Source organism: Chanos chanos, chromosome 13, assembly GCF_902362185.1.
Source record: "Chanos chanos chromosome 13, fChaCha1.1, whole genome shotgun sequence".
NCBI lineage: Eukaryota > Metazoa > Chordata > Actinopteri > Gonorynchiformes > Chanidae > Chanos > Chanos chanos.
This window is the reverse complement of record NC_044507.1, coordinates 6,312,811-6,335,310: the sequence shown is the minus strand read 5'-3', so window position 1 is coordinate 6,335,310 and position 22,500 is coordinate 6,312,811. Positions and strand designations below refer to the sequence as shown.

The following is a 22,500-nucleotide window of genomic DNA, read 5'->3' as shown; positions in this document are numbered from 1 at the left end:
AAATCCATTGTACCTACTAGTCTATCGGTTCAAGATCAGAAATCTCCTGGAGTGTCAAACCACAAATGTACTCTCCGCTAGCCGGATCGCTAGCAAAGGATCAACACTAAAGAATGTACCTTAAGAACCAAACAGACCCAGATCACACACCTAGTACCAGGGAAAAATTTTTAGTCTCACAGCCCTCAAAGCTTTATGTATTTTCTTTTATTTCCTTCAGTCTGATTGGATCATTTCATCCGTGCCGGGGCTAGCTGTGCGTTAATCCTCACACCCTGATCTCTGGCTTAATTCAGAGTCTTTTGCGAGGAGGCTTATTGTAAACAACAAAAGTACACTCTTATGTACACACACACACACACACACACACACACACACACACACAAGAGCGACCTTTTAGTGTCATTCATGTAGCTTTTTTTCCTTTTTTTTTTCTTTTTTTTTTTTTTAATATGGCTGAAAACAACCAATTGACAATTGAAAACAATTTTGGTCTTTGTAGGTGTTGGTTTTACGAAGCCTGTGGGACACTTTAAAAAGATTACTCCAGCTGAGAGGAAATGTTTTCTGTGCTCCTCTTCTCTGCTCTAGCTCTGAGTATCAGTTCTGTCGTTCTCTCTCTCTCTCTCTTTCTCTCTCTCTCTCTCAGCATCAGTGCTGTAGTTCAGGACTGTTCTTTTTTTTTTTTTTTACTTCAAGCCAGAAAATGAAAACTTCAGAACTTTATTGAAAAATCTCTTTACCAAAAAGAAGAAGAAGAAGAAAAAAAAACCCCAGAAGAACTGAAAATATTGAAAAATCCATATAGATTCTCTACTAACAGAGGAGAATTATGCATAATAATCAGAAGGAAGGGACATTCTGCCCTCTAAAGAGAAACCTACTGTTTAGAAGAGAGAATATCAAAAATATCTCTATGCCAGCAGCTGTTCTGAAGGTGTGTTGACTCATTCAGAGTCTTATAAATGTAATTAACTGACAACGTTAAACTAATGAGACAGATGAAACGTGTTTCTTCATAGGATGCTCACAGATAAGACATTACAGTCCACCTCCAACCAGGATCTAATGAGGAACTGGCACAGTGGGTGTTTTTTGTTAAATAATTCAATACAGACTCACTCAATATAGCACACCTGTTTAGTCCTGGGAAATCATTAAACCTTGAACTGTATTTTATCACCAAGCAGCAGCAAGCGAGTCCAGGCATAGTCTTGCTCTGTTCATTGATGTTAAGTTTTTGATCACATTCATGTTTAAAAAAGTGCAGATTAGAGGGAGGGAGGGAGAGAGAGAGAGGGGGAAAGAGAGAGAGGGAGATTAAAGGTTTGATCCGTCTTAGTGATGAATGAAAGCATGGATTCAGGAGCGTGAAATGAAGAGCAGGTGTCTCTCTGAGGAATGGATGCATTGGGTTCTCTCTCTCTCTGTCTCTCTCTCTCTCTCTCTCTATCTCCCACCTCCACCCATCTGGGCAGGTGCTAGAGAGGCTGTCTCCCTGAGGCTGTTTGTTCCTGCAGGGCTGGTTGGGGCCAGTGTATGGTGGTCTCCTCAGGGTGCCAGTGGAGTGTGTCTAATGGAAGTGACATGGTCAGAGGCGGGTAATTACTGTGAGGCCAAACGGACCAACAAACAGCCACGCAAACCACCTCACTCAGCTCCCAAGACAATGCCTGTTCCAGTGAAGAGCAGACAGGTAGCATGAAAAAGAGGGGTTCGCACTGTTCCTTGGTTTCCTGTCAATCAGCCCCCCCCTCTCCATCTCTCTCTCTCTTTCTCTCTCTCTCTCTCTCTCTCTCCCTCTCTCTCTCTCTCTCTTGCACTTCTTATGAATGGAGTGCCACAGAGTTCTTGGAAGACTGAGCACCAGAATAAAAGCACAGCTGAGTCTAAGCTGCAGGGTAAATTTCATTCAGAACATCTCTGCTAACTGGCTGACATGAGAGATCTGACAACCTGGAAGATTCACAGGCTACAGAGAAAACAAATCATTCGAACTGGTGCAGAATTGTTGACTGCCCTTAGTATAAAAATGCATATAGGCAGATCCTGTGTCCAAACTTGAAGTGCAGGAGCAATTTATATACTGGATGCTACAGCCAAGAAATACCATCAGCTGAAGTGACACAAATGGATTTGTTTTAAGTTTAGTCTTTTTTTTCTAACTCATACTTTAAAAGAAAAAAAAAAGAAAAAAAGTTAGAGAAAACTTTACAATGAAAGGAGAAAACAGCCAGAGGAAGACAAAATGACTAATTTCATCTTCAATGAGAAATATTGATGGACCAAAGCTTGCTGGAGATGCATTTCGTTTAAAGATGGCAGACACTGAAAGCATTTTTACTCCATATTGTATTGAGGGAACTAAGTGAGTGTCGGAACCTGTTATTCTGCGGTAATGATGAAGAATGCGTTGTTCTCCTGCTCTTTCTTCATACATTCTTCGCCTAATGACTATTGATTTTCATTGAATCTCATAATGGTATCCTCACAGGGCCTCTTAAAAGCCCGCTATTATGACATAAATGAAATTCTGTTTTCTCAGTATTTTACCGTCTTTCTTGGTCATCTATGAAATGATGTTTGAAGTGACCTCTCCTCTTTTAGTTCTTTGAGTTTGTCTTTGATATTTAAATTGAAAAGAAGTTTTACTAAAATGGTTGGAAAAGATTTGATCAGTGTGGTGCACGTGTTCTTGTTCTTAAACCACAGTGGTGCTGTTGGCGTTTTTTTTTTTTTTTTTTTTGCCCCAGCTCAAGGACACAATACCAGAAGACAGACAGGCAGACCAGAACAAGAAGCCTTCCAATGCCTCTAGGTGTGCCGCATGGATTTTGAAATAGCAAACTTGCGGCTTATGTGTTAAGCCTTAACACAGTGAGTCATTTGTGCCCATTTAAAGGTCATAAGCCTCTCATATCCTCAGGTACAGGTGGCATCGGTGCTCTCTTTGTGGAACAACCAACACACTGCCTTATTTCTTTGGCTTGAGAGAGTAACCTAACATTACCTATCTCTGATTTAACTCTTAGACAGCAAAGAAGAGCAAGTGGACAGCTCTCCGAAAACGCTTTGAAAAAATAAATAAATAAATGACGTACAGTAGAGATGTCATCATCCATGCTGTGCAGTGTTTCTCTGTCACTTTAACCTTTTTTTTTTTTTTTTATGTATTTGAAAGATAATATTTGGGCCTTCTGTCCTGCCTTCCACGCGCTGCTGATAAAACGACGTGCTCGAGGACATTAGGCATTGATGGGGAGGATCAGTGAAATAATTCCTTCAAAAAAAAACAAAAAAAAAACGAGAGAAAATAAAGAAGGAGAACGAAAATGAGAGGACGACAGTGATAAGCAGATCTGATGAAGTGTTGTTGCTTCTCCATTTTGAAGAATTCATCTAATTTTATCTGTCCATCTCTCTCGCTAGCGTTCTCACAAAGCATGTTTTGCCATCCTTTTTCACAAATGACTTTTTGTGAGCTTATGATTTCGCGTGTGGGAGGAACAAAAGGAGGAGAACAAAAAGAACAAAAAACGATCAAGCCATGCATAGGAGATATGTCTTATTAAGTTTTTAATATAACATATTTGGAATGAGCAGACATGCGTTTTTGGCCGGGTGAGAGCTATCGCGCGACTGTCTGGAGTCTCATCTTGTTGAATGACATCCCGGTTTGGGAAAAAAAAAAAAAAAGATGTCTTATCAGCATCGCGACTGGCATCGCTGCACCTGGTCGGAAATCCATTCTCGGGTGCCGTCTTATCTTTCCCGCTCACGGCCTTCCAATCTAATCACTCCAAGGTGAAGAGAGAAAAGAATGTTACCTTAGCAACCAGCTGTCAGTTTAGACCTCTGCTAATAGTACGTTGTTCAGTCATACTCTATCAATAAACTGTTGATTTCTCACACCATCTGGAGTTTGAGTCAGACACTAACTCAGGTATCTCTGAACATACGAATGGGGGGAAAAAGGCACGTCAACTATGCACATGTGAGTTCGTGTGACCGAAAGTGCCCGATTGTTAAACTGGGTGCCCTTAGCGAAATAAATCACACAAGATCGGGTTCTCAGCATGCGAAACAGCACGCACGCAGCGACGTGGCATCTGTAGTGTGTAGTTGGTCGGTTTTACTTGCCGCCTCTCACTGTTTGAGGGGCAGAGTGGTATGATGAATTAAACTATTCAAATGTGATTTCATACCGGCAGCTTCCTGGGCCTTTGCACTGATTTGATGAGTTAATAAGTATGGAGTTGCTGTGTGGCTCTCTGCTGAATTCTGTCATTCTTATAATGAGGGAATTTACGGTTGAAAACCCAAATGCTCTTCATATTAGTTTATTGTAATGTAAATTAGTGCATATTTTTCCCCCACAAATTTTAATCAAGCAAATTTCTAAATTACCAGAACCAGGAGAATGGGGTAATTAAGGCTGTTAGTTATTGTCTAGTGGGTATCCAGTTCTAATTTGCATATTGTAAGGAAAAACCTTGTCCCAGTCAAGAGGTCAAGCATTTGAATTGAAATTAAAGGCAAAAAAGACATTTTTTGAATACATATTTATTGAATATTTAGCAAAAAAAAAAATTATAAATGTACATCTTCACATCACAGCGCATGCTAGCAAAGACACAAAACCACAGCGTTCCGCTCCAGAGCAACCAAAGGCTACGCTAACACTGAGCGTGTTTTTTATGATCCAAAATTGACGTAAGCGTAATGCTACAACGCACCGAGGGATACGACATCAGTACTCTCTAGTTTTCAATACTGACGACAACAACAGCAACAACAACAACAAAAACACATCAGCCAATGAATGTCAGATTCTCAAAGCCCTCAGATGTAACAATCGACGGCACACCTCAACAGAAGTAAATTGTCTGTTCTTTCATCCCCGTCGCCGCAAGGCAAATGAAGAGCACGACGATTAAAAAACAGCCTGTTCCGAAGCCCTGCAGCGTAGTGCAGGGAAACATTTAAAAACGCTTTCTGTTCACACAGATATTAATCTTACCCACGATGCCTGAACAGAAGAGTGGCACCGAAAAAGCCAGATAGAAAACAAGAGCAAAGGATGAGTGACAAGAACAGTGACGGAGAAAAAAAAGAAAAAAGGACCAATGTAAACTTACAAAGCCTGTGAGAAACCGGTTGAACAAATCCATTGACCGGCTGTTAGAAACACTATCCAAAAACAGCCACGGAGATTAATAAAGCCACAAGAATGGCGCCAATGTTGCATTCAGCGGTGACAGACGGGGCCTGAAACCATTTCAGACAACCCTACTCTGCCACCCGGCAAGATAAAACACCCAATAATTTCATGAGAATATTAAAAAAAAAAAAAAAAACACGTGGATGTACCACACAACACAGGCTTAAATAGTGAGGTGAGTCAAAAAAAAAAAAAAATCAGAACTCTACAATTTATGACTGATGTATAATTCAAACAGGTACAGAAAAAAAAGAACTGTCCATATCACGGACCACTGATTTAGTTTTATAGCTGCACAGGTAAACAAACAAAGTGCTTTGAAAGCAAATATCTAAAACCATGGCTGTACAACAGATGTGACTAATTCTATTCACAGGCAATTCGTGTGTACATCTTGACTGTGGGTAAGTGGATTGTCAGTCTTCAGTTGCACGTGAAATGTGCTCTTTTGCTCTTAAAATGATGCATGGATTTCTAAACACCCGGGCCCCCTCCTTCCTTCCTCCTCCTCCTCCTCCTCCTCCACAAATGGATCTCTAATTTCATCCTTCATCTTTCCCCTGAAACCTCAAATGTGCCAAAGGAAACTCAGAAGGATCTCTAGGCAAGATAGTAGATTAGAACGGAAAAAAAGAAAAGAAAAGAAAGGAAAAAAAAAAAGAAAAACAGTGGTGAAGCACAGTTTTTGTCGAAAGTCTGGGAGCTTTTATGTGGAACAAATGGCATTGCCATTTTAGCCTCTCTTCCCCAGCGTGTTCTCCGCTGTCTGCTGTGACTGGCTCAGTTCGAAATGCATGGTGTTAGCTGCAGGGAAACACAGACATATGTTTGTTCCTGCTCTACGTTCAGAGGCTTATAGCTGGGGAAAAAAAAAAAAAGGCCGCATGAACCTCTTACCCAGTAGCACTTGCCATTCTCCTGAAAAAAAAAAAGCCCAGTTTACTGTGCCGTAAAAGCTAGCTTATTTAATGCATAACACAGGAACAAAGGACTTCCGTGTACTGGAACAGTCTCTGGAAAGCCTTCTATGTTTCACTGTGGACTAAAAGCAGGTGGCCTTGATTCACCAGTCAAACACCCACAAGACTTTCAATTATTTAGAAGATGCAGTCTGAGTTTCCCCACTTCCATCACACAGACAGAGGAGTGCCCACTCAGGTGTAAAATTTACTACTTTCTCGTTCTGAGATTTGTAGATGGGCGCTTTTTTTTTCGTTTGTTTGTTTGTTTTCCGTTGTCGAATGGTAGGCATTTGTGTGAGCGACTTAAGTTCAGTCACTCAAACCTGACTTTGTGTGACAGTAAAGCAAAAGAGCTTAAGTCCGAGAACTTAGACTGTACTGTGGTTCAGTTCCAAATCGTTCTCCTTTGCTTGTCCAGATGTCAGTTTACGTTGGTCAGCGATTAAATCAGTTTTCTCCTCTTCCAAACGGGCCTGGCTTTTCTTTGCATTGTTACTGTAAACGTCATTTGAGCTGTACCTGTTCAAATCTTTTGGCTCCCTGTCAAAGTTCTTCGCGTCGTTTCTCTCCGCGATGGAGACGCTCCTGTCTTTCTTTTGGTCAGCGTTAAGTGAACTGACCGCGTCTTTCATTTCCGCGTCAAACGAGTTGACGGCACGTTTGCTCTCGGGCGAGCTCTCTACGTTTGTTTTATCTTTGGCCAGGGGAGATTCTGTTCCGGGTCCGTCGCTGGGTGTCACCGTGGTGACCCTTTTGGTGACTTCTTTTGTTCCGTTGCTGGTGGTCTGAGAAATACGAGGGTCTCTGGCCAGGCTGTAGCTTGTCTGCAGCATGGAGAGGGAGCGCTGGTGTCCATCTTGACGCTGGCATCTGTAGAGGCCACGGAACGCGGAGCGGAACTTCTGAGACATGAGGTTGTAAACGACGGGGTTGATGGCGCTGTTGGCGTAGATGCAGATTCTGCAGAAGAGAAGGAACCAGGCGTCGAGGTAAGGAGTTGTAACGAAGGAGTTGATGAGGACCAGAGTTCTGTACGGCATCCACAGAAGGGCGAAAAGAACCACCACCACCGCTAGCATCTTGGTGACCTGTTCAAGGAACAGAAGTAAAAAACTGAGTCCAGGTTCAAGGCTAAAATGTAATGATTGTCATTTTATTATTTAAAACATTGTATCTGAAGTCTGAGGGCTTAATCCAGTCACACTGCTGTCAAGACAATTTGACATGTAATGACATATTAGGCCCACGCACAAAAGGCAAAATATGTTCAGTGTCTTTTTCCTTCCCAAACACGTCCTTATCTGTCCAAAAGATAAACCTTTTATTTATTTATTTTATCATATTTAAGTCTTTTTTAACTGTGTGTAGTTTAAATCTGGACATAAGTCTGTGATTTAAAAAAAAGAGAGACATTCTAGAACACTCCATCTCACAGCTAGAAGAAGTCCTACTGTTCATTAATACTAAGCCCTCCACTATCTGCATACTGTATCTCCCAGCTATGATTGGCAGTGCTCTGTGAAGCACAGTATCAAAGACAAAGCTCTGAGCTTAATGACTGTTAAAGACTGCAACAAAAGTGGCTGTCACTCAAACAGCCAGCTAATTCCCATCCAGCTCACAACAGAACCCGGGTCCTACCGTCGTCTTTTGTGAATAATTACAGACTATAACTTGCATGTATGAGAGTATGTGGCAAATAAAAACTGCCTTTATTATACCTTGGTGTTTTTTTTTTTTATTTTTATGGTATAACGGGCCAAACAAATTTTAATTCAGACGAACTGAGTAAGAAACGTGAGAAATGATTGCGCTGGAGTCCTTACACCTTTGAAATGTTACTGAAAAATACACACGTTCTCTCTTAGCCGTCACCCAATACAACACTTAACAGCATCTCCGCCTACAGAGGCAAAACAGCAAAACGCAAAAACAAAGGGAAAAAAAGATTTTGTGTCGCACCTCAGAGCTCAGAGCACGTCACACTAAAGCACATCAGAGCTAAATGTATTCCCAAAAGAAATAAATAATAAAAAAAATGCTTAAATAGCGTCGTTATAGTGAGAACAAACACACTTGTCCGTTATCTTCATGTTCGAATAATACCACGCGTGTTGCCGTTTACACACATTGAATTGGAGTTTACAGCTGTCATTTCCTCGGATGACGAATCTTCAAAATGTCAGCCTGTCTGTACAACCCAGCCGTGTGCAATCGTCCGTGTCTTAAGAACAGGGTAAGAGACGATTCGACTGACCATATTTCCATGGCTCAGACTTTCTCCATGGCTCGACCACTGCTTGGTCCCGCTGCATCATTTTACCAACAAATGTACATTTGTCAGCGAAATACGGGGCGTATGTGCTACAACTCTACAATGGTGTCTCTTCCGTCTTCTGTCTCGATGAACTGTTTTTGATGGGATCGCCTGCTCATGACTTGCGCTGATTTTTGCAGTCAGCTGTGTCATAGTGACTGGTCTGATTGGCCTTGCATCTTGAACCAGAGCATAGACGACAAGGTCAAGGAGGAGGACAACACCTCAACGCTTGTTCTTTGAAACGCTGAGTGGTTTTCATCGTTCAAAGTCACCGAGTCACTCTTCCTCTAACCACAGTGGTCCATGTAATGGCCACCGGTGGCTGCCCGGTATTTTCAGACATAAATAAACACAAACTATTATCTGTGACAGTAAAGAAGTTTTACTTGCTTAATTGACCAAGGAGTCAGGCCTGTTTGGGAGCACCTGGTTTAGGTATTCTTCGTATCCCTCTTTTACTAAACCGTTTCCTTTATTTTAGCAATACAAAAGACAGGGTTGTCCACAGTTGTCCAACATTCTCTCATATAAGGTAAACACTACTGTTTCCCAGCTATTTTTTTTTTTTCATCCCTACTCAGATTTAGAGTTTTCTTTCCAGCTTTGCCCAGGAGGGTCCACTGAACCAGTCCCAAAGAGAGAGAGAGAGAGAGAGACAGACAGACAGAGGGAGAAAACAACGTCACACGGCTACTGGCTTTGTGACCATGGTGACAGTGTTGGCATTCCAGAACCCCAGAGAGAGATCGAACAGAAACCCCATCAGACCCCAGTGTGTAGTCTTATCACTCGGAGACAATGGAACAGACCGCATTCCGCCTCGGCTCACCTTTTTCGGTCCATTTGAATAACAAAACACTCCACTTTTAATTGATTTAGTCAAACGTTCAAATCGCAGCGTGCTCGTCTGAGCGATTAGTTATGAAGAAAGTCGTTAAAGCAAAACGTCCGACGAAGGGATACAGGTAAGCTTAGTGTTTTAAAAAAAAAAAAAAAAAAAAGGGAAAAGCCAACAACGGTATTTACAGTAGTTTTAAATAGATAAGACAGGCCACTGTTGACAGACCGTTAGCAAATGCAGAAGCAATCGTAGCATGACAAAGCCACTAATTGAAGCAGACGGGGGGGTGGGAGGCTCTCTTTTAATTAGCAGAGCGGGTGATAATGACACGGAGGCCTGTGCTGACATTTTAAATATGCATCTGCTTTATTGTGTTTTCTCATTTAGCCTGAAATAAGGTCTTAATACGACACAAACAAAGCAGTAGTCAGCTCATGCTTTAGGGTTGATGAAATTAAAAAAAAAAAACAAAAAAAAAACAGAGCTGGATCTCCCATACCAGAAATGCCTTTTTTTTTTTTCTTCCTCAGATGTACAGCAAAGATAACTTCACCCAAAGCTGGAAATTAAAACTATCCACTGCAGCTCTGTGGGCATCCATGTCTTGTTGCTGTTGTTGTTGTTTTTTTGTTGTTGTTTTTGCTGTTGTTTTTTTTTTAATTCATCTCTCTCTCTCTCTCTCTCTCTCTCTCTCTTGTCTTTCTGAGATTATCGGCTGATCAAAGGGCTGGAGGTAGAGGAGAAATAAAGGAACAAAAGAGCAAGTGAGAGTGCTCGTTCATGAACTCAAAGAATATAATCATCAGCTGTGTTAAGAATACTTCAATGAACGCCACAAATCATATTATGCAAATTTTGTGCTCAAGTGGAGCCCTCTTCAATCTTCAAGATTACCATCACGGCCACACAAGCGCACGCACGCACACACGCAGGCAGGCACGCAATCTCACACACACTGGGGCTTGCTCACACGTGCATGCTTGCACGCACATATCCACAGACACTACAAACTGCACAATGTAAGCATCCACATACAATATACTAACACACACACGCATACGTGTGCACACACAGACACACACACACACACACACGTGCACACAAACAGACACACACAGAGACACACAGAGAAGCACACACATACACACACACACACACACACACGTGCACACAAACAGACACACACAGAGACGCACGCACACACGCACAAGGTCAAGAAAAGTGCCACTGACTTTTCATTTTTCTGCTGGAAAGTCTGACAGTTGCTCTGATTAATGTCTGTTTGCATTAAGTTTGATCCTCCATAGCAGCCAAAAATCTTAGAAATATCAGTCCTGATTAAGGCCCTGCAGGTGTGTGTGTGTGTGTGTGTGTGTGTGTGTGTGTGTGTGTGTGTGTGTGGAGGGAAGTGGTAGGCTGGAGGTGATGAGGACATTGTTGCTGTGGTTCCTGATTATTTCGAGGAAAAGTCTGTGTTTTAGACAATTGAATGACTACAAATCTACCTGAAAGCTTTGAAACACTGCTTCTATGCTACCCTTTAATCTTGAGGTTCCACTGGACAGCACACCTGCGCTCTAATACACCTGATTCATCCTTATCCAAAAGTCCATGATAAGTCGAACTATGTCTGATAGCGAGTTTGAACAGAAAAATGTGCTATCTGGTCTGTCTCCAGGACTAGAGTTGGGAAACGGTGCTTTGAACAGCATACATTACAGGAGGCCCTCTCCATTTCTCTGTCACTTGCACTCACAGATGCCAGAGTGATTAATGTCCTTAAGAAAAGGCCACCTGTCTTTACAGCACATTCAAAAACATTGATTTAAAGTCTTACATCAGGCTGTTTGCCATTTCACCATCTAACACGGTTATCGCGGCGCTGCCAAAGCCCGTAACGTGGAGGCCGAAGAGGCTCTGATAGGTCCTAAAATATTTCCCACAATGCAATGTGGACCATAACGATGTGACATACGGCGTCGGTGTTCTCTCCATCATCTCTCAATTCTTTTCACAACGCGTAATGATTACTCCTCGCAGACTTTCAGTCACCTCAGGAGTATCTGAAGGGTTTGAGTCTGGCCCCGCGTTAGTCGTCAAGCGTTTTTATTACACACATTTATTACACACAGTTCATCTTTCAGCGGAAAAGAGTTGTGACCGAATTGTGTTTCAGTATCTAAAGCTTCAGATCTGCACGTAAGGAACGTTTTCTAAATATCTTGACTATCGAGGTGGCCAAGCATGAGATCATTTCTCTGAGAGGGACACATATTTTACTGAAGTAAGAGTCTTAATATACTGTGTAATGTCAATAAACCATTACAACTGTCAAACAGTTGTTTTCGTTCATTTTTTTCCCACATCTTAAAAATTATGTCGCTGTTATGGAAATGCGTGACTTGCTCTGTGAAAAGCAAATAGCAGTGGGAACCTTCTGTGTGCGCTTGATATTTAAAAGACTTGACCGCTTGTTCCCCCCACTCTCCCTTGGCCTTTTAAAAGCAAACAGGGAAAAACATAGCTGAAAATAATCCAAGGTTCCAAATCAGTTGAGAGCTCCAACATGTTTGTCTTTGTGCCTGAGAATGTTCTGAAGGGCTGAGGTCGACATCATAAAACATTATCATAAAACCAGACACAAGTGCTCTAATTCCAGCGCAGTATACATAAACAGCTCACATCATAACGCCAGAGTAAATCAGTCATCACCAAGGAAACAGAGTCCAACAACAAGACGACGGTTGACCTCGGCAGAGACCGAGAGGACCCTCTCATTTGGCGGACACAGGAAGCTCACCTGTTTCCTGGACGACAGCGCGCTCTTGGGTCGTCCTTTGCCGCCGTCCGCCGCCGGTTCTTTGCAGCTCCTCCTGAGGGTGTTGGCGGTGAAGGTGCTAGAGTCAGGCGGGTGGGGGAGGGGGTTGAGGTACAGGATCCGGGCGATGAGACCGTAGAGCACGATGGCCAGCAGCAACGGGATGACGTAAAAGATGGCAAAGTCGAGCAGGTAGATGGGCAGGTAGAGGTCACGGGACACGCGGTATCCGCACTGGACGCGGCCGTCCCGGTTCACCTGGATGTCCACGAGGAAAAGCCAGAGCATGCAGTAGACGCAGGTGACCGCCCACACCAAGGCGATGATGCGTTTGGCACGAGATACAGTGCACACTGTCTGAGCCCTCATTGGATGACAGATGGCGATATACCTGTTACCAGGGGGGGGGGGGGGGGGGGGGGGGGGACGACACATTGAGGTTTGAGTTACCAAATGGTCTGGCTTCAGGAATAAGAAATATAATAAATAGTAATGAAGAGCAGTGTATATCAGATCGCACAAATCTGTAACTGTAAGAACATCATCTGCAAGAAAATCATCCTTAGAATTAGCAGTCATGTACAGACCTATTAACTTGAATTATCTGAATTATCGAACACAATTTACATCAGTTGCATATTATGGAAATATGGTAATCAAAGAGTGCAATGGCATACTGTCTGTTTTGAATAACACCATCCTCACTCTGTCCTGAGAGAAGCCCAAAGACTAGTGTAAAACCCAGACTGCGCCCAGACCACATCAAATATTAAAAACTACTATCGTCAAATGACTCAGAGTGGCTCAGCAACAGTCTTGAATAAAAAATTGTGCAAAGTGACTTCAATTCACTCTGACAGATTGCAAATCTCTCTCTCTCTCTCTCTCTCTCTCTCGCTTTCTTTCCCTAGACTGTGAAATAGGAGCATAAGCGTCTTGTGAAACGTCATCCTCCCTTACCTCTCTACTGTGAATGCCGTGATAGAGCAGGAGGACACGTTAATACCCAGATACTGGAGGTAGGTGATGCCAAGGCACCCGGCATGGCCGTACACCCAGGTGCCCATCAGGCTGTCGGAGACATTGGGCAGGCCAGCGGCCACCAGCACAGTTAGGTCAGCCACCGCCAGGCTGACCAGGTAGCAGTTGGTGGGCGTCCGCATATGACGGGTGGTGAGGACTACCAGGACGACCATGATGTTGCCCACGATCCCGACCCCGCACACCAACAGGACCAGGAAAACGGAGACGGTTTTGTATTCCAGAGATTCGTACACAGGGTCCCCCGGACTCACCAGGGAGATGTTAGTGGGAATATCCATTTTGGCACTGATGTTTTCCGTCATGGTTTCAAGATCTTGTTTGAGGTGGTGGTTGGTGTGTGAGTGTGGTTTAGAACGAGCGTGTGAGAGAGAGACTGAGCGAAGGTGGGTGATGCGTGCTTTGTTGAACGCTGGAATTCTGGAGAGTTCCAGGAACGCTTCTTTTCCCCGCACGTTATCGTCTCTTTCGTGCTGCTTGCTGTAACACTCCTTTACTTTATAGAGTATTTTCTTTGTTTGTATTGTGTTGTAGCCAAAAAAAAAAATTATTTTGTTGACCCTCTCTCCTCCTCTCTTCACTCCCTCTCAGTTAAATTGTTATAATTCCATTAGTGGTCTCATCTAATTGCCTGGCCTAATTTTCTCACAGGTGTTCCTTCCACTCTTAATACAATTGTCCATCCAGTCGATCCTCCTGAAAACAGAGATTAAATAGTTAACGGGCAAAATGCCACTGTCAATCAGCGCTAAGCGGATTTTGCTGAAAGGTGCTAATTGCTAAATAATTGCCAATGTGTCCATTCCCTCTGGCTAGCCTCAGAAGCTACAGACTGTTTGTCGTAAGTACTGCTGAATATTGAAAAAGATAACTAAAGCACAAAAACAACCAGCACACTGTAACATGATGATAAAAAATGACAACTGGAACACAAACATTCAGTCTTCCACTCTTTTTTTCTCTTCAAATCTTTCCTAAACACGTGTACAGGTCACAGTGTCTTTAAGAGAAAATGTAGTGAACATTCTCCAGAGAGGAAAACGATAAGGCTTTTATGGCAAATTATTCAAATGAGACATTTTAGTCGGGCAGAGAACTGAGCCCTGGAAAAACCCTGAAAACTTACAAGGCTTCTGAGAGATGCTCAAAAGGCATCTACATAAATCGTGGCATTAATAAAACAGTAATTAATTAATTAATTAATTAATTAATTAATTAATTAATTAATTAATTAATTAATTAATTAATTAATCAATTTACTGTAATACGTGATATGGAATCAATGGATTTGTACACATCATCCATGACAGAAAAATAAAAATAAACTGGGTGAACAAATCTGTTGTTTATTCATTTCAAGGGTATAAAATATCAACAACTCTACATTAATTTACATTCATTATGCATTCAAATGTCATCCTGTGTTCCAAATTTGTTTTTGTGTTTTTTTAAAAACCTAAATCTATCAATTTGGATTCATAAATCAAGTCCCTGAGTGCCCAGGTATCTCTTGCTCTTTTCAGTCGCATCTTTGCTTTGTAAATGAAACCAGGCCCATTCTCTTTGGGCTTCCCCCTTAATAAATTGAGGTGGGCATGAAATGGAAAGTAATTTACCATTGCGCTTCTGTCTCTCTGACTCTGCCTGCTGTCTCGCAAACCTGGGCAAAACTTCATTTTATACAATGTTACATTCTCATTAGCTTTCTCAGGGACTCTAGGAATATGACAACGCCAACTGTCACCTTTCAATGATTTATTTGTGAGAGAGACAGAAGCTGAAGTCGCCATCTGACTCTCATTTTCATTCTGTATCTGTTTCGTGCTAAAATGATTAGGACGATGTGTAATGCACAGGCGATCTTCAGAGACTGTTTCTGCGGTTATTTATTTATTCATTCATTTATTGTCTGTGTATGCTCCCGTTTGCTTGCGATGTTAATATGAATAACATTAAATGATAACAGATTTAAATGAAATGTAATTAAATTTTAATAAACAATTTACACAGTCAAATCGTTACAACGCTAAAAGACCGTCTGCCCCATAGACATATGAGGGAGATGCTTTTATGAGGTAAATTATTTCTGATATGGGACATTAAATCTCAGTATTAGTAATTGCTGCCATTTAGCTGTGAATAAAGTGATAGATCACACAGCCTGCATGAAAAGTACAGAGAATTAGAGTAATGGAGTATGCGGATGACTACATCTGAACCTCTGTGACATACTGCGCCAATTCATCAGTATGCCAGACTCATGCCAGCACTCTGAAGTTTATTTGTGGCCGTGCTGTGATGGCCAAGTTGATTCCAAGATTGTCATTGATGAGGAAAGCAGACTTCTGTTCTCTGATGGAAGCCTGCAATATGAATTAGGCTGTCACTCAGACTGGCCCACATTCATGACTGAGGGCACCACAAGTAGAATCATTAGCTGATGAGAGTGGATGTTCTCTCTCTATCTTTACTTCACTCTCTCTCTCTCTCTCTCTCTCTCTCTCTCTCTCTCTCTCTCTCTCTCTCTCTCCATCTCCCTCTCTGTTGTCATGTCCATATCTATCTTAACATAGGTCTTAAGATCCCTGTGGTCTGCTTTTTCCGTTCCTGTGTGTGTGTGTGTGTGTGTGTGTGTGTGTTTCTACAAACAGCATAGGTGATGCTTGTGAGGAATAACACTGATCATATAATAAAGTCAGAATGAAATTACCTTCATCACATAGGCTATTTTTGAACATAACTTCTGTGTCTTTATTATTATTATTATTATTATTATTATTATTATTATTATTATTGCTACTACTACTTCTACTTTAATTGCTCACATTGCGCTATGAGGCATTTCTTCTCTTAACACATACCAATACACACCGGTGTATGAATGAGAACAAATACCACTTGAATAAATATTAAAATATGGACATCTGGAGATATAAAATTTAATTGATTCAAAACATTTGGTGGAATCTTATTATCACGGATTTACGGATTATTACAGACGAATGTTGACACGCATTACGTAACGTAATCGTAACCGATAAAAGATTTAAATGTCACGGTCCGCAATGACCTTAAACCCACTCTGTTCACCTGCCATGCGAACCCATCTTATTAATTCGCCTTTCAAATAAACTTATCGACAGAGCCAGCGACAATACCATTTACTTGTTGAGTCCACTGATGAAATTTAAAATTTGCATTTCGTTTACAATAAACTAATACGAAGTAAATATTAAGACGCGGATGCGAATGAGCTCTCGAGCCGTTTATTTCAACGTTGGTTGCTTTCAGTGTGATTGTTTATACATGAATGTCAAGAACTTCTCACACTTGAAAAAAAAATGCCCAGGAGTAAATCAGATTACCTACCAGACATCCATTCCTGGCGTCTGGAACCCATTCACTCGGGTCAGCAGAAGGCATTCACCTGCTGTATCGGCTGTATAACTCAGCTGAGAAATTGTGAAGATGTATTCTGCTTGTCTTGCTCCTGAAAATTCTGCCCTCGTATATCAGCCCCACGTTGGGTATTGCGCCCTTTTAACGGTCTTTTGATTGTTGCTTTCTTTGCAGTGGCTCCCCCCAGTGTTTCATTTCCCTTAGTGCTACAGTTGCGCGGATACCTTTCGCGAATGTGGTCATCGTCCATCGGGGTATCTGATCTTGGAGAAAGTTTATCGCCCTGCCTAGGCAATGATTGCTCTAACAATTACAGCAAGGACGGTGTGCTGTACATTTCTCTCCTTTTTCGAGCCGTATCGGATGTGAAATTGTATGCATGTTTGTGAAGTATCCTGAAGAGTATATCCTATCAAAAATGATTTTCTGACCCGAATAGGCTACGTTTAGATTAATCTTATTGATGCTCGTCATGTCATCGTGCGGGGGCGTATGCTGTCCGCGACCTACATATATAGCCCAGAATTTATTTTCTAGAAATGTTTTCGCAGTGTTTAGTTACATAATAAGCTGCTGGAATATAACAAAATAGTTTTTAATTATATAAAGATAAGAATTTGGGGGGACTCCAGCTTTACCAGCTTTATCTATGTTAGGAAAAGTGGGTTCTGAACACATGTTTGTGGTAATTAACTGACCCGGTCAATGCATTTATCCGTACTTCATCTCAATAAAAAACAAATGTAAAACCACAGTTCTAATTTCAGATAACTATGTACATATCAATTCAAGCACTGATTTTGACTTTCCAAACTTTTGTCTCCATCTAGCGGTGATAGAGTCGCTTGATCTAGTCAGGTTGAGCGTCGTGTAACTCTGCTGCACATTTGTAAAGCGTGTGTGACAGAAATGGCTCAGTTAAGCACCTCGTCATCCCCTCTGTGCGTTCCATGCTCAAAATGCAATCCGAAATGCACTCCATATATTATTCTATGGCCATGGTTACCCAATGTATTTGTCAGATTCTCAAAATAGAGTGCATTTTTTTTTTTTTACATGTACCCATATATAACTTTAATGCAACACGGTCTCTTTTTTGCTGTAACGGCTGAGAGTAACGCTTAGTTAATATTCATTTGATGTAACTCATTTTAACTTTACTGTAAAACTTCAACACAATTTAAATTTCACAGAAGCGTGTGAACGTTGTCGCTTGATGCTAACGAAAGTAATGGACACTGTCGTTCCTTGATGACGTCAGGGTAATGGCCGCTCTCACTGTTCCGTGCAGATTTTACGGTTTTCTCCGATAAAGAAAATAAACCGTCGTAGTATCCACTGTGTATATAGAGACACAGAAGGAGAGAGACCGGGTAGTTTTTAACAACGAGACCCCGTCTCCCAAGCCGCTGTGGGTTGGAAAGGTGACCGAATGTGTTTTATTTCTTTCTTCGGGTTATTTTAGGAGGGAGGACTGTATTGTTAGCTAGCTAAAGAGGATCAGAGAAGCATGCTTAGTTACAGAATTCAAAGCGGTGTTAGAAGACTTTATGATGGAATTTAAGCCTTTCTTTCGTTTAGAAAGTCGTTGCAGAGTTTAATGGCGCTCTTCGATGCCTGTCTGTCGGTCTTTTCGTTCTCGGTAAATTGCTGGCAGCTTTTGGGCCTGCTCTCGCTGGTCCCACCATCAGCAACAACCCGACGCCCCCCCTCATTGGCAAATAAACCAACCTGAATGATTTGGTTAGCCGACAGTATCGTCAGACTAATAGAAAACTAAGTATGTCGTTTCATTATGTTTGCTGATACGACCTTGTCTTTTCAACAATGAAAAGACTGCATGGGAACATGTGTTTTCAGAATGTGTTCTGCGATTAGCTAGCTCATGTAGCTGGCTAACACATCTGTTGTTATTGACCTTAATTGACGTTTAAGAGTGAAGTTTGCCTCAAAAGCGCATTTTGTTGGACACGTGGTGATCAGACGTTAGCCGATTTGTATACAGTTGTATATTTTGGTCATAGTAGACTGACTCTGAAATATGTACTTTGTAACAGCAAAATCTTAATTTACCTCATCTAAATACGTTTGACCACTCGCTTAACATATGTGATGAGATCATTTTTTATCCCTCCGTTACTTTACCCAGCGTTTATTGTGGTCTTCGAATAAGATGACATTATATGTTAATCAGTTGACAGGTATTGATCAAATGATTTGTTAATACAGAAATAGACAGATACAAGTTACTGCCTGTAATTGTTTGTTCTATTGCAAAGTTATGGATTGTCATGACTAATAGGCGGGATGTAAATAATGTGCTGTTGCAGAACTTTTCCTAATGGACACCCCCGAGAGCCCCACCCAATCTCCTCAGTCCCCTGAGGAGGAGGAGAAAGGGCTGTCCGATAGTGAGCTACTGGAGTCCCCCGAATCCCCAACCGAGGAGGACAGGGTGCTGTCAGACACCGAGCTGCTGAACGATGATGAGCACGAGCAGGAAGAAGAGGGCGGGAGAGGCAGGATGGGAGATTCCGACATGGACGACGACGAAGATCTCGGAGGAGGAGCTCGGGACGATGTCTCCGACCAAGAGGACGAGAAGGAGGGGGTCGACCTTGGCCAACAGGTGCGTCCTGCGAGGTTGCTAGGAGACGGCAGAAGGGGAATTCGGTCTCCCGAGGAAGAGGAGGATGAAGAAGAGATTAGAGAGACCCCCAGGTCTCCGGACCCTGACTCCGAGCCAGATCAGGAGCATCCATTCGGCTTCCAGGAGGAGGAGATGTTACGCCGAGGTCGAGATGAAGATGACGATGACGACAGAGGAGAGGTGGTCGCCAAGTCCGCCCTGATCCATCGAGATATGGACGAAGAGGAGGATGAGGAGGAACAAAGGAGGAGGAGAAGGGCTGCAATGGCGAACGAGCTGAAGGACGAGTCCTCGTCCGTCTCCAGGGAGCTCGACGAGCATGAGCTGGACTACGACGAGGAGGTGCCAGAGGAGCCCAGCACGGCTGCTGGCGAGGAGGACGACGCGGAAAAAGGTCCTGGAGGAGAGGATGGAGAGGAAGAGGAGGAAGACGACGACGAAGTGGAGAAAAGGAGTAAGAAGAAAGAGAGAACTCCCATACTACCTCCACAGCAGAGAGACGCGCAGCCGAAGAAGCTGGAAGAACCCAGAGGCCAAGAACGAGGGAGGAGAGATTCGTTCCGAGACAAAAAGAAAGAGGAAGATGATGGAGAGATCGACGAAGGAGAGATTGATGTGAGTATCCAGAGGCGTTATTAATGCGCATTAGCCGAGCCAGTTCCGCAGAGTTTGATTCGGGCGATCTATAGCAAGATATATTACAGAGATGTGCTTGTCAAAACTATGAAATGATGCCTTTGCTACTACAGTGACATCATTTGTTTACCACTATATCATAAGATAACCCTGGGTCACTGTGTAAAGATTTGGCATATTACAGTTTTTTGGGGGGTTTTTTGCAGCCAGTGTGTACTTAATTGTAATGTTTAGTATTCATGTGTCTGAACAGCGTTAAAAGGGTAATGGTGAAGTGTATGGTTGTAGGGGAAAAGCATACTTTGCAGCATGTGTCCCTCTACTGTATGCTGGTGTTGTCTGCTGCTTCAGCGTTTTTTCCTCTTCAGGTTTTTCCTCTTCTCTGTTGATTAGTTAAGACACATGTTTACTTAAATTTCCAGGTCAGAGGCCAGTCTTGTTCACTGAAATGATCACTATCAGTGGAAATTTTCAGAAAGTTTTTGTCAGTGGTAGTATTTTTCCGAGGGACATTCATCAACAGGGTACAACTTGTCACTCTGTTTAGTTATATTTAACCCATATATTTAGGTTTGTTAAATTTATGTCACGATTGCAAAACCACTTACAGAAAACTATTAAGCCCCCCCCCCCCCCCCCCACCTCATTTTTAATTTTTGAGGAAATTATTATTAACGTTGCTTTGGGCTGTGTGTGTGTGTTTATATATCTCTTAGTCACACAGTCACTTTTTTTTAAGCCTTTTTCATGTTTTTTCTTTGTTAACCGCTTTCCTATTCCGCTCGTGTTGGTTTCCACCCTTGACTGGATTACGCACTCGTTGGTTTGAACTCTGGCTTAATATTAAGAAAACTCTTGTTGGCTTTCGCAGGATGATGATCTGGAGGAAGGAGAGGTGAAAGACCCCATGGACAGAAAGATACGACCAAGGCCTATCTGTCGTTTCTTTATGAAAGGTATGCCTCCTGCTCCATGTATCTCCTGCTTTCTTTCCCTTTTGTTGGCATCTCTGTTGATCAGAGATGTTCAAATGTTGAAATATTCTGCAGTTGATTGTGAAGTTGATTGTGATAATCTGAATGGGGGTGCTGAATTTAGAAGCGCTACTGATTGCTTTGTATCCACACTGTCTTGAACTTCACTGATTTGAAATATGATTCAAATCAAAACTTATTTGAAAGGGAGAAGGCATAAGCACACCTTATGAAAGGTGACTTCTTGGTCATTTTTTCCCCAATATTGAATGAATGAAGTAGCACCTTTGTGAAGATGAATGAAAAGCTACCAAAATGTTATAAGGTGCATTCACATTGGCTCCCTTTCAACCAACCTTCAATCTAGATCATGAATCAGATCAAGGGGCAGTGTGGGTACAATGCTGTCTGAGATACTTTTTCGTTCGAATTTGGTTCTCTTTAAGAAAACTGATTGTGAAAACCTGCTCTGGTCTGTGCAGCCATGTACTTCAGACAGTAGATGGAGCCATTGTACTTGAGTGCTAGTGAGTGTAGGAATCGTTGTCTCAACATGACATGCTTTTTATGATTGTATTTGCATGTTGACTCTAGGCCAGACAATCTCAAACATTAGAGTTCTTAAGCGATGTAGTGAATACTAAAGATAAGTGAAGGTTTAGAAGGTTTAACTCCTTATTCTCAGTAACTATCAGGTCGTGCCTTATCAGCCTCAATGTGGAATTTGTATATGTACAGTAGATAGGCAAATACTACTTTATAGTACATTAGCATTAAAGTATATCAGTGGTTACTGGAATAGCTTCGTCACCTAGTCGCTCTCTGCTCTTAAGAAAACGTGTGCTCCTCTGCTCTTATTACGATTGCTGTGTTTATTGTCTTGTAGTTTACTTTTTTGACACCTTCTAGTGTTGCCACCTGTCACTTTTCTGCTGTAACTGCAAAGTTTCTCTCTGAACTCAATAATGTACTCATCGCTCTTTACATTGACTGTGCTATGCACCTCTAGACCTGTCAGTCAAGTAATCTAACTTGTCTAACTATTGGACATATGTGTGGATCAAATAGTTTCTGAATGAATATGTATATATGTGTGGATGAATGTGTGTGGATGGCTTGATAGGAATATAACACGGCACTCTCCCCTGTCGTCTAGGTAACTGTACATGGGGAATGAACTGTAGGTTTATTCATCCGGGGGTCAACGACAAAGGCAACTACACACTCATCTCCAAACCGGATCCTTTCTCCCCCAACGGAGCGCCCCCGGGCGGAGGACCTCACCCGCTCATGCCCTCCAACCCCTGGGTGAGCGCCACTCCTAAGTTTACGTGTTCACTCACTCCCCTCAGCTCCTCTCCAGACTGCCTTGTGTCACTCAACAATCCTGGAGTGCCTTTACTGATCATGTGCATCTATTAATATTGTGTTTGTGTATTATACAAATATGTGTGACAGGGAACAAATGTGGATGTTTGTGTGTGAGGGAGAATGGGTGTGTGGGTGTGGGTGTGGGTGTGCGTGATTTTAGATTTTTATGTGTAATATCTCTCTGTGTGTTTCGGGTAAAGGGGGGATGTTTGACTAACTTACCATGTGAGGCCTCACACGCTACACTATACGCCCTTGTATAACAGT

At 42.2% G+C, this 22,500-nt stretch overlaps 2 protein-coding genes across 2 annotated transcripts in view; one reads left to right on the top strand and one right to left on the bottom strand.

Moving 5' to 3' along the window:
- Positions 1 to 6,551: 6,551 nt before the first annotated feature.
- Positions 6,552 to 13,508, bottom strand: trhr2 (thyrotropin releasing hormone receptor 2). Its single transcript, XM_030790565.1, has 3 exons — positions 13,123 to 13,508; positions 12,145 to 12,553; positions 6,552 to 7,271 (listed from the first exon to the last, which is right to left on the bottom strand). Exons 1-3 carry the CDS (start codon positions 13,506 to 13,508, stop codon positions 6,552 to 6,554), a joined length of 1,515 nt encoding a protein of 504 aa, XP_030646425.1.
- A 4,386-nt stretch (positions 13,509 to 17,894) lies between these two features.
- Positions 17,895 to 22,500, top strand: part of zc3h18 (zinc finger CCCH-type containing 18) — a 35,619-nt gene continuing 31,013 nt past the window's right edge. Inside the window, exons 1-4 of the mRNA XM_030790654.1 lie at positions 17,895 to 18,026; positions 18,933 to 19,867; positions 20,760 to 20,844; positions 22,019 to 22,170. Coding sequence (XP_030646514.1) covers positions 18,944 to 19,867; positions 20,760 to 20,844; positions 22,019 to 22,170 — 1,161 coding nt within the window. The 5' untranslated portion in view covers positions 17,895 to 18,026; positions 18,933 to 18,943. The remainder of the gene's footprint in view (positions 18,027 to 18,932; positions 19,868 to 20,759; positions 20,845 to 22,018; positions 22,171 to 22,500) is intronic.